The 14,442-nt window shown below is 44.0% G+C and overlaps 1 protein-coding gene across 8 annotated transcripts in view; it reads left to right on the top strand.

Annotated features, from left to right (window-relative positions):
* Positions 1-14,442, top strand: part of ppip5k1a (diphosphoinositol pentakisphosphate kinase 1a) — a 153,165-nt gene that overhangs the window by 59,073 nt on the left and 79,650 nt on the right. For all 8 annotated transcript variants that reach the window (XM_080216069.1, XM_080216066.1, XM_080216068.1 and 5 more), the window contains 5 exons: positions 116-201; positions 1,129-1,254; positions 8,971-9,092; positions 9,339-9,521; positions 13,905-14,046. In XM_080216069.1, coding sequence (XP_080072195.1) covers positions 116-201; positions 1,129-1,254; positions 8,971-9,092; positions 9,339-9,521; positions 13,905-14,046 — 659 coding nt within the window. The remainder of the gene's footprint in view (positions 1-115; positions 202-1,128; positions 1,255-8,970; positions 9,093-9,338; positions 9,522-13,904; positions 14,047-14,442) is intronic.

The raw sequence follows: 14,442 nt of genomic DNA, 5'->3' as shown, positions 1-14,442 counted from the left end.
GCCATTCAGCCCTTCTAGCCTGCACCACCCTTCATTTTGACCATGGCTGGTCATCAAATTCCTGATTTCCCCCCCTTCCCCCTCTTCATGTCAGCGTTTGTTTCTTTTTAAACAGGTATGGTCATTTTTCTGGGATCAACAGGAAGGTTCAGATGACATACTTGCCTCATGGACAACCCAAGACCTCCAGTGAAGAAGAAGGTATGTGATTTACAGTTAGATGTACCCAGCCGAGAAGATGGACTTTGCTTATCATTTTACTTGGAAAATGGCATCTCCAGCAATGCAGCTGGAACTACACTGGGGAATTTTGTGTGTTCATGTCACTGGATGAAACGTGAATCCATGAGGTTTTAACTTGGGGAGAATCATAGGATCCCTACAGTGCAGAAGGAGGCCAAACAGTCCATTGAATCTGCACCAACCACAATCCCAACCAGGTCCTAGTCCCATAACCCCATGCATTTACCCTAGATAGTCCCCCTAACATTAAGGAGCAATTTAGCGCAGCCAGTCCACCTAACCCGCATATCTTTCAGACTGTGGGAGGAAACCGGACCACCCAGAGGAAGCCAATGAAGACAGGAGGAGAATGTGCAAACACAGACAGTGACCCAAGCTGGGAATTGAACCCGGATCCCTAGCTCTGTGAGACAGCAGCGCTAATCACTGTGACACCATGCCGCCCCGGGAGGTGAGAAAGGTGGTAACGGACATACAATTTTTCATTCCAGGGGCCACCTTCAAATGCGAATCCAGGTAATGGTATCCGCAAACTATTTAACTCTTGGCAAGATAGCATAGCCTAGTTAACTCTATCCTTGATATAATTCCACTTCCGTGCATTTTCCAGCAGCGTATGTGACCAGATTGTTATCTGAAGCAAGAACACTGAACGATTTCCTGCCATCTCCCAGCACACACATGCTGAGATCCATTGCTCCTCTACTGTGCCTCTAAGAGTTAACACTGCAGATCAAACCCAAGATCCCCTGGTTTATGTAGCTCATATTTGCCCACCCTTTACCAAGTTAGTGGGATGGAGGAATGAGTGTATCCGCACTGATTTGTAATGTGTTCAATATTAAATACTGTTGAAAGGGTTAATGTGACTTGGTTGCTTTGCAGATTCGAGGAGAAATGACCCATCACTTCTTCTGGTGTTGAAGTGGGGAGGGGAACTGACTCCAGCGGGCAGGGTACAAGCAGAGGAGCTTGGACGAGCATTCAGATGCATGTACCCTGGAGGCCAAGGTAGGTTCGTTTTAGTACATTTGCAGAATACAGTTTCTAAAATGCATTGTGCAGATTGTGAGAGGTTTTCTCATGTTGAAACATGGACTCCCTTCTGGTCTTGCTCTGATTCTGGTGAACGCTGGCTGTTTTTGGGCTCGGGTATCTAGTCAGAACTTGAAATGTGTATGGTGCCTGAAATTCTGACAGGTTGACAGTTCTGTGAATAGTAACAATACTGACTTTTTCTGGATCAGTGACTGCTTGATCTGGAAACATTTGAATTGGGGATTGTCACAGTATTTGAATATTTCCAGACCAAGACCAGAAGAAACTACAAAAGGTTGTGAGTATAGCCCAATGCATCACACAAACCAGCCTCCCATCCATTCACTCTGTTTACACTTCCTGCTCCCTAGGCAAAGCAACCAGCATAATTAAGGACACCACGCACCCCGGGCATTCTGTCTTCCGCCTTCTGTCGGGAGAAAGATACAAAAGTCTGAGGTCACGTACCAACCGACTCAAGAACAGCTTCTTCCCTGCTGCTGTCAGATTTTATAATGGATGTACCTTGCATTAAGTTGATCTTTCTCTACACCCTAGCTATGACTGTAACACTACATGTTGCACTCTCTCCTTTCCTTCTCTGTACACTGCTTTGTCTGTATAGCACACAAGAAACATTATTTTCACTGTATTAATAAATGTGACAATAATAAATCAAAAGCAGTGACTGAAGCGTTCCACTGGTGTGATGACGCTCCCTGTATAGCTTGGGCCCTGCAGCAAAGTGACCATTTTCTTCTCACAGAATACAGTAGTACAAAGCCCCGTTAGTTACGGACACAGCTGGAAATGCAGCAGTATCTGTAACATCACTGGCGCTCCACAGCATTCTTCTCCAGAGTTCTGTGTATAGTTGGATGCTGTGATAGATTCTCTGGGATGCTGGAGTTGATGCTGTGCCATGGTTATCTGGATATTGTATCTTGTGTGGTTGGATGGGATAAATAACTTGCATTACAGCTAAGAAACAATTCTAATAAGATAGACTTCTAAGATAGACTTTTAAAATTAAGCTGCAGGATACAGCACTATTTCTGTGGGGTAATTACAGACATTTGTTGAGGTACAAGCAAATTTGTCTTAGCTGTATTCTGGTTTATCAACTCTGGAATCTCTCCTCTTGCCGCACTGGTGTCTAACCTGTCACCTTAGAGCCGCATACTGCAATCATGCTACAAGCATTCTAGTCCTTAATTCCATTTGCCTCAGCACTTTTTCTGATTTTATCCAATTTGAATTATGTGCCTGGAGGTTTGTAATGGGCTGTCCTTGGAGCCTTCAGCCAGATCACCAAGACCGCTCAGCATCAACAACTAAAATTCTGGGACCCACAAAATTAAAAGCTTGGACACTCCTGCCTCTCTCTTTCTAACTACAGAGACAGTAAAATGGCTAATGTACATTTTATTATTATGTGTATACCTAATATTATAGTAACAGCATAAACCATGGTTTTTTTGCATGTTCACCACAATTAAACCAATGCCAAAATCACGCTTCACCTAGCACGATGGCACAGTGGTTAGCGCTGCTGCCTCACAGCGCCAGGGACCCGGGTTCGATTCCTGGCTTGGGTCACTGACTGTGAGGTGTGTGGGTTTCCTCCGGGTTCTCCGGTTTCCTCCCACAGCCTGAAAGACATGTTGGTTAGGTGCATTGGCGTGCTAAATTCTCCCTTAGTGTACCTAAACAGGGGCCAGAGTGTGGTGAATAGGAGGGTTTTCTCAGTAACTTCATTGCAGTGTTAATGTAAGCCTTACTTGTGACTAATAAATAAACTTTGAACTTTACCTTAAGATCATATTGCTGTTTTCCCTCAACTCATGATTCTGGTTGACGTCAGATTGTTGAGTTGTGTTACTTTCTGAGACATAACCTGAGGTGGCCTATTAACATATGTAGAGAGGAAAGCATAAAAGGACCTCCTGTGCATTTCCAGCTGCTTTTTCCCAAAGAAGTTTAATTTCTCTTCCAAATAATTATTTTGCTCCAGGTCCCTGAGTTTTCTGTTGCATATAAAGTATTACATTATAACTGTCACAGGATTGTATTTATTTTATGTAGACCGCACAGTTTATTTTCCATAAAGTTAAAGTTTTATTCCCCCCACTTCAAAGGCATGAATTGCAGTTGGCAGTTAAAATAATAAAGCTACACAAACATATGTGGGGAATTGCAACAAAATGGTGTTCTTTGAGTAACTGGTGAGTGTAGTCCCGAGCCAGAGACTGATCATTCACACACATCTGGTGAAGAAGCCAGTGTGATTGTGAGAATTGGGCTCATCTGAGCCTCAAGACCATGTGCAGTATTTAAAACACGTCACCTCCTAACCAACCAAATGGGGTGGCACAATGGTTAGCACTGCTGCCTCGCAGCGCCAGGGAACTAGGTTCAGTTCCAGCCCTGGGTCACTGCCTGTGTGGAGTTTGCACGTTCTCCCTGTGTCTGCTCACGTTTCCTCCTGAGTGCTCTGGTTTCCTCCCACAGTCCAAAGATGTGCAGGTTAAGTTGATTGGCCATGCTAAATTGCCCCTATTGTCAGGGGAATTAGCAGGGTAAATATGTGGGATTAAGGGAATAGGGTGGGATTGTGGTCGGTGCAAATTCAATGGACCGAATGGCTTCCTTCTGCTCTGTAGCGATGCAATGATTCTATAAACCAGGAGCAAACCAATTGAAGGAATATGGAGTGGATTTCTGACCCTGTACATTACTTGGTTAGAGGGAAGTAGCTTCTCATTGTAAAAAGTCCTTTTAATTCCGTTGTTGCCACGGATTGTATCTGTGATGTTTGATTGTGTTAGGACTGTCCCTGCATGATTGTGTTGTCAGACAGGTTTGTGGAATTAATAATGTCTTGAGAGCAGGTTTACCGGACATGGACTTAGCCCTGTTTTAAGATGTGGGTGATTTTTAGTGTTTGACCAGATTTCTCCACAGTTGCTAGCTGGCTTGGAGTCTATATGACTGAAGGGAAATGACTTTTATCCTCCCAGGCAGAAGTCAATGATCTTACCCTGCCTACTTCTACGTTTTCAGTCCTTGACATCTCTACAAAGTAAGAAACATGAGCAGTTTCCTGAAAGGCTAATTTTAACTCACAGTTACTTAGAGACAAACCGGACTCCTGTTTCAAGTGTTAACGGGTCAAGAACCCTTCCAGGCTACCCTGTAATTCGTAACACCAGAATTGTTCATGATGGAAAACTCAGATAAGTTTGGCAGCAAGATGCTTGGTAGTTTGCCTCGATGTCCCTGGCCAAGGGATGAAATAAAGCTACTCGTGTTCTTACCCCTGGATGCTTTTCAGAAAGCTCTGCTGAAATGTTGCACTGGAAGTTGTAGTTGGGGGTCAGCTATGCTGCCTCTCCAGTTTAATAGCTTTCATAAAGATGGCTTCTGAGTGAGACTGTGGACATCATGGATATGCATCCCAGTGGGGAAGTAGTTACCTTCAGGAGAGAGGTGGGAGTAATTCGGGTGGTGATTCAGTCTAGCTTTCAGTTTGTTCTTGTGATTGTGATCATCAATCAGACATACAATGTATGATTTGATTTATTATTGCCACATGTGTTAGCACACAGTGAAAAGTATTGTTTCTTGCGCACTACACAGACAGAGCAAAGCATTCATAGAGAAGGAAAGGAGAGAGTGCAGAATGTAGTGTTGCAGTCATAGCTAGGGTGCAGAGAAAGATCAACTTAATGCAAGGTAGGTCAGTTCAAAAGTCTGACAGCAGCAGGAAAGAAGCTGTTGTTGAGTTGGTTGGTACGTGACCTCAAACCTTTGTATCTTTTTCCCAATGGAAAAAGGTGGAAAAGAGAATGTCCAGGGTGCGGCCGATTTGGCCATAATCATGACCTTTTGTTGTTTCTTGCAGTCTTGGACAGAGCAGGAGCCATACCAAGTGATACAACCAGAAAGAATGCTTTCTATAGTGCATCTGTAAAAGTTGTTGAGAGTCGTAGCTGACATGCTAAATTTCCTTAGTCTTCTGAGAAAGTAAAGGCGTTGGTGGGCTTTCTTAATTATCGTGCTGGTAGGGGGTGGGGGAACCAGGACAGGTGGTGATCTGGACGCCTCGAAACTTGAAGCTTTCAACCATTTCTACTTCGTCTCCATTGATGTAGACAGGGGCATGTTCTACATGTGTTCACTAGTTGAGGTTACAACAGAAGTGTCTGTGTTTTGATTTGCTTTTGTATTTCCGCAGAGGTGCATAATTAGTCTGGGATATTTACTGAATAATGAAATAGCAATTTGGAATATAGCCTGAGTGTAAATGGAATTTACTTTGTTTCGCTCCTGCTTTGCTTGCTTGCTTGACTACAAGCAGCATATATCTGGCAGCGGTTTACCCTCCTATCCCTAAACAGCCAACTCGGACATGTAGAATATTTCGCGCTCAACTTGGACTTTTGGCAGAGGGCTGGCACAAACAAAGCTCAAATTTCAAAAAGAAGGTGGTTGAGTCACAGTGACACCCATACAAACACACACTGCAGTGGCACAGTGGTTAGCGCTTCTATTTTTGGGCCAGTGATTTTGTTTTGGGATCACTGGGCCAATCCGCAGTGAGACCAGTAGCACGTCCCCATTCACTTCCCCAACCCTTGTGCTGTGGGAACTGGCCCAAAGCACACTGGGGCCTTGTGTTGAGACCAGGCCACGTGAACTAAAGGAACATGACCAACAGGAGGAAGAAGCAGCTTCACAATGAGCCAAAAAAATAAAAGCGTGCACAATGGTCCCCTGCCCTGCATGAATACATCAACAGAAACTGCAAACATGTCAGACAGTCAGCGCAAAACAATACTTTCCACTGTATCTTGGTACATGTGACAATAATAAATCAAATCATCTCCCTTTTTCTCATCTACGTGCTGCCAGCAGGTGGGATGATTCAGTGGTCTGGGGTAGTTTTCCTCTCTATGATGCTCAGCTTCTGGATCCATGAGCTTTGTTGGCTCTTTGGCTGCCCCTCTGTCACTAAGTTGTGTATGAGTGAGAGCTTCCTCCAGTTGAAGACCGTGTGACTGAAGCTATCCTGAGTTACCTCTACTAAACCTCCACGTAGGAATAACCCTTCCTCCCTCGCTACTCATTCAGGTCCAACTCGACAGTGCACAGCCTTGGTATCCTGCCTGATTATTTTAACATGTTAAACATGTTGTGTGTATTCAAGTCATTGTTGATTTAGAAACTCTTTGGATATGAGGGCTGAATAATTTTAATCCATTTGTCTTTCCCTCCTCCCTTTACTTGAATATAGATGATAGCAGCTCAGGTTTGGGCTGTGAATCTCCTATTGACTGTGGTAAGGGATTGATTGATTGAGTGTCATCTTCCTCAGTGTGTGATGAATTAACACACTATTCATTCCACTTGCATGTTGAGCCCCAAGACTGATTACATCTATGCACCATTCTAACAGTTAGCTAAAGCAGATCTGAAACAGACTAATTACAGAGTGATTCACACCAGGAGTGAACAAACATTCCGTTATTCTAACAATAACAGTTGAAATCGTCTGAATCTCCAAATTCTTAAATTTTGTTCACTTCGAGTTGGTAATATATTCGAACCAAAGGTACCTCTTTAATGATAGCGTGGAGAAACCCACGGGAACTTGCATTATTAAACCCGCTCGGTACCTCTCCTCAACTTAATCTGGGATTTCCTTTACTGGTGTTAGTTCCGTTCTACGGAAATTCTTCATCCAAAGAGTGGTAAGCATGTCAAACTCGCTAACACGGAGTGGTTGAAGTGAATAGTATAATACGTTTATGGGGAATCTAGACAAGGAGAAGGAAGTAAATAGTTACGATGGTAGATTTAGATGAGGAGAGATTGGAAGAAGCTCGAGTACAGCATCAACACTGGTTGGGCTGAATGGCCCATTTCTGTGCCGTTTGTCCTATGTAATGCTACGTAATGTAATCATTCTTTCCTTCCAAAGTTACAGAATTCTCCTTTAACAAGTTTCACCTGCATCCATTTTAATAGGCCCACTTTCTGCCTGTTCCTCTCGCTTTCTCTTCATGTACTTATGAAACAATTGCTGTTGGTTTTGATGTTCTTTTCAAGCTTTTTCCAAATCCTGTTTTGCATCTCATTACTTTGTCTGAATCCTTTTGCTGATTTTTGTAGCTTCCCCAGGCCTCTGGATTTTCTTTCATCCTTTTTTTAATTTGAATTTGATCCTGTCTCTTGGCTCATTTGCCAACTGTGGTTGCTTAACTACCTAAGTGGAGTCTTCCCATATAAGGGTATTACTGGTCTTGTACGTACTAAATATTTCCATTGTTTGTAGGTTTACCCATTCACTTTCCAGCCTGCTATGAAATATATGGTGTTGGAGGGTTGCCACTGCATTTTAATAGAATAGGGCATTGTGAATTACACGGTACAACACTCTTGTCTCTATAAAACAGTACACCATCCAATTTACATTTGAGGATCCCCAGCAGAGATTCATCAGTGATTCACTGGAAACATTATCGATTTGTTTGTAATCTGTTATAGTTCATGTCAGCTGTCCCTTCTAAAAACTAACCTGCATAAAAAACCTTCTGTCACCTGACCTGCCAACCAGTTTTCCTCCTAACAATGCAGGGTCATAAAATTAGTCTCAGAAAATACCTGAGGCCCCATTTAAGCGACTTAAGGAACAATAAAATAACATCTGATAGACATGCCGGTAGCAATGACATCAGCTAAGGCTGTGAACTGCAGAGAACATGATTTGAAAAAAAACTCTTAAAGGTACACGAACATGACAAAGAATAGAGTTAACTTGTATGGTAAGAAAATTAGCAATAACTTTTATCAATTACAGACAAAACAATTACGATAGTGTACAACCCTTAACAAATATATCTAAGATGTTCCAATCAAACAAACACTTCCCATAGACAAAAAAAAAACCTTTCCACAGGTTTAACATGGCAAAGACTAATGCTCACGTGATACTGGAAATGAGTCCTTTGGTTGTAGAATTGAGAATCCTGACTTCTCAGCCTTGTAACATCTAGCAGCCGTCTGGATACATTCATAGCAGTTTCCCAGAACACCAGGGAGAGACTCTGGTCTAGCCACCAATAGCAGATGTTCTACGCCAGGTAGGCAAGAAGCTTTCAGCTAAACAGGAGAATTTCTAAAATCAGGGAGAGAGAGAGAGAGAAAAATACTTCTTTTCAGTTTGATGTCTGCTCTAAACGAACACTGCCACCAGCCAAACCAAAAATGAAACCTTAAATTCACTAGGAAAATAAACTGTCCAAAACACATGACTTTCCTTTTAAAAATGCAAGGTCATAAATGATCCCAGAGTAAAAATAAGCAACCCCATTTAAACCATTAAAGGAGCAATAATAAGCCTTCTAGCAAATGGCCTGGCAGCAACCCAAAGCAGCTGCTGAGAACATGATTTTAAAAAAGTTCTTAAAGGTACGCTAACATCACAAGTCTATCTTCACTCATGGCATAAATGGTCTTTCCTCATGTTACCGTTGATTCTTTTGCCATTTTGCTGTAAAACAGGTCTCCCTGTTTTACAGCGAACAGACTGAGAGTATGAGTGGACCCACTCCTGTTCCAGTATGCCAGCTGATGGGTGCAATGCAATGATTTTCAACACTGAGTGAAGTGGTTTCTTTTCCCCAGGGGATTATGCTGGTTTTCCTGGTTGTGGTTTACTTCGTCTACACAGCACTTACAGGCACGACTTGAAGATCTATGCTTCCGATGAAGGCAGAGTGCAGATGACTGCAGCAGCCTTTGCTAAGGTACATGAGCGCAGGTTATCTTTGTGGACACTTAATTTGTAATTGTTTTCAATGAAATATGAATAGCTGAGACCACGCTTTTCTCATGTGACTCAATGGACTGGTGCAGTGAGGGTTTCTGTCTGTATTTCAGAGAAAGGAGTGTTTGATGCCAGCATTTGAGCAGATGAGAAGAGCAGTGTCACATTTTCGCACAGCGCCATCCTCAATACGTGACCAATCCTCTGTTTGTGTACTCTGTTACAGGGACTCCTAGCATTGGAGGGTGAGCTGACTCCAATTCTCGTTCAGATGGTGAAAAGTGCCAACATGAATGGTCTGTTGGACAGCAACAGCAACTCCCTCAGCAGCTGCCAGCATCGTGTCAAAGCGAGGCTTCACGAGATCATGCAGAAGGATCAGGTGTTCACAGAGGAGGATTACACCAAGGTTAGCAATGCATCTGGAACTAGTGTGGGTCAAGGATAGACTGGGGAGGGGCGGGGGGAGAAATGAGTGCACCCACTGGTATCTTCTCATTGCAAGAGCCCTGCAATAGGAAAGCCAAAACTGCTGGCACCCGAGGTGGTTGCTGACACCATACGGCTGTGTTTCAGGGTGACAGCGGTTCTTTTCTGCATTTACTTATTTTCTAAAACAAGGCTTCCCAACCTGCGGGTTGCAATCCCCAATGAGGTCGTGAGACAAGACTTTGGGGCCATGGGCTCAGATGTACCAGTGGCTGTTGTGTGCACAGCTCTGGTCACCCTATTACAGGAAGGATATTAAGAGTGCAGAAAAGATTTACTAGGATGCTACAGGACTTGATGGTTTGAGTTATAACTGAGGTTGGATAGACTGGGACTTCTTTCCCTGGAGCATAGAAGGCTGAGAGGTGATCTTGTAAAGATGTATAAAATAATGAGGGGCACAGATCAGCTAGATAGTCAATATCTTTTCCCAAAGGTGAGGGAGTCTAAAACTAGAGGACATAGGTTTAAGGTGAGAGGGGAGAGACACAGAAGTGTCCAGAGGGGCAAGTATTTCACAGAGGGTGGTGAGTGTCTGGAACAAGCTGCCAGAGGTAGTAGTAGAGGCGGATACAATTTTGTATTTTAAAAAGCATTTAAACAGTTAGATGATGTGTGTAGAGGGATATGGGCTAAATGTGGGCAATTAGGACAAGCTTTGGGGTTTAAAAAAAAAGCAACTTGGACAAGTTGGGCCGAAGGGCCTGTTTCCATGCTGTAAACCTCTATGATTATGACCACTGAATACAGTGTGGAAAAGTGTGAGGTTATGCACTTTGGAAGGAGGAATGGAGGCATAGACTATTTTCTAAATGGGGAAACGCTTAGGAAATAAGAAACACGAAGGAACTTGGGAGTCATTGTTCAGGATTCTCTTAAGATTAACGTGCAGGTTCAGTCGGCAGTTAGGAAGGCAAATGCAATATTAGCATTCATGATGAGAAGGCTAGAATACAAGAACAGGGATGTACTTCTGAGGCTGTATAAGGCTGTGGTCAGACCCCATTAGGAGTATAGTGAGCACTTTTGGGCCCCATATCTAAGGAAGGATGTGCTGGTCTTGGGAAGGATCCAGAGGAGGTTCACAAGAATGATCCCTGGAATGAAGAGCTTGTCATCTGAGGAATGGTTGAGGACTCTGGATCTGCACTTGTTGGAGTTTAGAAGGATGGGGGGGTGGGATCTTATTGAAACTTACAGAATACTGAGAGGCCTGGATAGTTTCTGCTAGTAGGAAAAACTAGAACCAGAGGGCACAATCTCAGGATAATGGGAAGATCCTATAAAACAGAGGTGAGGAGGAATTTCTTCAGCCAGAGTGTGGTGAAGCTGTGGAACTCTTTGCCGCAGAAGGCTGTGGAGGGCGGGTCATTGAATGTCCTTGAGGCAGAGATAGATAGGTTCTTGATTAATAAGGGGATGAGGGGTTATGAGGAAAAGGAGAAGAATATCAGCCATGATTGAATGGCGAAGCAGATTCGATGGGCCAAGTGGCCTAATTCTGTTCCAATGTCTTATGGTCTTTAAATCCTTGTGATTTTCTTTTGGTAACTGTGGCCTAATAGACTGCTCACTGAGGCCTACTTGCTGCAAAAAATCCTGTGAAAAGATTGGTGTTTGTTTTTTGTAGAGAGCCTGTTTCTTCAGTAATCAGAATCGGCATCTATAATCAAAATCATCAATGCATTAATAACCATGATTCTGCAACGTTGAGCCTGGGACTTTCTGTTCCTGTTTCCATCAGGCGGGTTCAGCAAATCACATAATTCATAGAACCCCTACTGACCAAGAGGAGGCCAGTTGGCCCATCGAGCCTGACTGACAAAAATCTCACCCTGGTCTTAACCCCGTAACCCCATGTATTTACCCTAGCTAACCCCCCCGACACCAAGGGTCAATTTCCCGTGGCCAATCCACCTAACCCGCATGTCTGTGGGAGGAAACTGGAGGAAAGCCACACAGGGAGAACGTGCAGACTCCACACAGACAGTGACCCAAGCCGGGAATTGAATCATAAGAACATAAGAAATAGGAGCAGGAGTAGGCCATCTAGCCCTTCGAGCCTGCCCCGCCATTCAATAAGATCATGGCTGATCTGTCGCTGCTCAGTTCCACTTTCCCGCCCTCTCCCCATAACCCTTAATCCCCTCGCTTATCAAAAACCCATCAACCCGCGTCTTAAAAATATTGAGCGAGGCAGCCTCCACCACTTCAACGGGCAGAGAATTCCAGAGATTCACCACCCTTTGAGTGAAGAAGTTCCTCCTCAACTCCGTTCTAAACCGCCCCCCTTTTATCTTGAGGCTGTGCCCCCTAGTCCTACTGTCTTTTTTGAGCGGGAAGAGTCTCTCCACCTCTATCCTATCCATCCCATTCATCACCTTGTACGTCTCAATGAGATCTCCCCTCATTCTTCTAAACTCTAACGAGTACAAGCCCAGTTTATTCAGCCTCTCCTCATAGCTCAACCCCCTCAACTCCGGTATCAGCCTAGTAAACCTCCTCTGCACTCCCTCCAAGGCCAAAATATCTTTGCGCAGGTGCGGCGCCCAAAACTGCACACAGTACTCCAGCTGCGGCCTCACCAATGCCCTTGTGAATCCAGGTCGCTGGCGCTGTGAGGCAGCAGTGCTAATCATTGTGTGTCCCCCCAACCCCCTCATGCCAAAATCAGTGACAGGGTGTTCCTAACGTTGACTGTTGGGAAGCTCTTTTGAATATATTACCATGTAATCATCAGACACGTGCACTGAAATCATTCCAGAGATGCCCGGGTGGTGCCAGGGGTGAGGGGGACACTTTCCAGGGTTAACTGTTTTGGCCACAAGGCAGCCTTTAATACTGACCCTCCGATCCTTGCATCTCTAAGTTGCTGCGGGCACATCAGAAGCCGGCAATACATCGTGGCATCCGATCCATTGGCCGGAATTTTACCGTCGGCTGGGCTTGTGGAACATAATTCTCGCTGGCCTCGGGCACGATTTTACGAGCCTCGCCCGAGCAAATCCCGGCAATTAAGCTTTTATTTTCTGAAATCCCCTACTCTACGGCTGAGAAAGTTGCCATTTCCGCCATTGCTGCTGGCAACTTAAAGCCACTTTTCCTACCTGCCATTCGCACTTGCTGATTTATGGAAAAATCTCTTCTTGAGAATTCAAATCCCAAACTGATAAGAACAGATACTACACTTGATCTTAGCCAAAAGGCTAACCCCAATTGCATCACAGACTAGGATCCTGTTTTTACTGTTACTTTTACTGTTGGGTCACATGAAGTCTATGGCATTAAAATGGGGGTCACACCAGGAAAAGGTTTGAAAAACATTGTTCTGAAGTCGAAACAAGCCTTCATTTCTACTCTTCCAGCTGCCTACAGCCTCAAATCTCTCCACGTAGCTTCATACTATAAAGGTGGCACAGTGGTTAGCACTGCTGCCTCACAGCGGCAGGGACCTGGGTTCGATTCCCGACTTGGGTCATTGTGTGGAGTCTGCATGTTCTCCCCATGTCTGCATGGCTTTCCTCCGGGTGCTCTGACTTCCTCTGACAAAGATATGCAGGTTTGGTGCATTGGCCATGCTAAATTCTCCCTCAGTGTACACAAATAGGTGCCGGAGTGTGGCGACTAGGGGATTTTCACCGTACCTTAATTGCAGTATTAATGTAAGCCTACTTGTGATTAATAACCTTTTACTTTATATAATGTTCTTCCCTGCATCTTCAGTAACATGGATCTTCTCTTGTTAAACTGTATCATCTCATTACTGCCTCTTAATTTGCCTTCCCTTCTCTTTCCTATTGTGATCAGACTTGATGGCATCCTGCTGTACTGTGTAGGCCTTTGCCCAGTTTCCCTGTAAAGACAAGTGCTGGTACAGGAACGTGGGTGGAAGTGAATCACAGTAACATTGCCTTCCGATCTCTTTTTTTCACTGGGAATAAGTGCTATGTGAGTGATGGAAACAGATGATTTAATATTCAAAGTTTGCAGTACTGTGTCTCAGCCTTTATAATTAGCTGTTGTCCTGTGGCATTGGACATATTGCATAATATGATTCCCTGTTTTATTAGGAGGGATATTACAATATACAGCATTCTATTCCTGAGGTAGAATTGTATCTCTTTCAAGCCACACAGTTTAATTGTTAAGTAAACAAAGCCTCAGGCCAGAGTTGAATAGTTTGGTGAGGGAGTAGGCCTATTTGAAAATCTTAAAATACATGATGTCAGAAACAGCCAGCAGTAAATGTGACTTGCTTTTTTTCATGTTTAAGCACTTTGTATCTTTGTTTATTTTCACTCAGCTGGCTCCCACTGGCAGTGCTTCTCTGATTAACTCCATGAAGCTGATTCAAAATCCTGTCCATACCTGTGACCGAGTTTACGCCTTGGTCCAGAGTCTCACCTCCCAGATTAAGAAGCGGTTAGAGGACCCCAAATCAGCAGGTAAATGTATTTCTACTTCTGCTTTTTTGCTAGCAGGATTGCCACGCAGAAAATTGTGGAAACGCAGCAGCGTGTTCTAACACAGAATCCCAGGCGAAACAGATTTTTTTTGGAATAAAAACAGAAAATGCTGGAAATATTCAGCAGGACATGCGACTCTGGAGGAAGAGTGATGGAGATGCCGGAGTTGGACTGGGATAAGCACAGTAAGAAGTCTTACAACACCAGGTTAAAGTCCAACAGGTTTATTTGGCAGCAAATGCCACTAGCTTTCGGAGCGCTGCTTCTTCACCAGGTGAGTGTGCAGTCTGTTCACAAACAGGGCATATAGATAAATTGAGTGTGTGTCTTTAAATGCCCTGTTCCTGAACAGAACTCCCATTCACCTGAAGAAGG

This window comes from Carcharhinus amblyrhynchos, chromosome 32 (assembly GCF_965287045.1).
Source record: "Carcharhinus amblyrhynchos chromosome 32, sCarAmb.v2.hapA, whole genome shotgun sequence".
Classification (NCBI taxonomy): Eukaryota; Metazoa; Chordata; class Chondrichthyes; order Carcharhiniformes; family Carcharhinidae; genus Carcharhinus; species Carcharhinus amblyrhynchos.
This window is presented reverse-complemented; position numbering and strand designations above follow the sequence as displayed.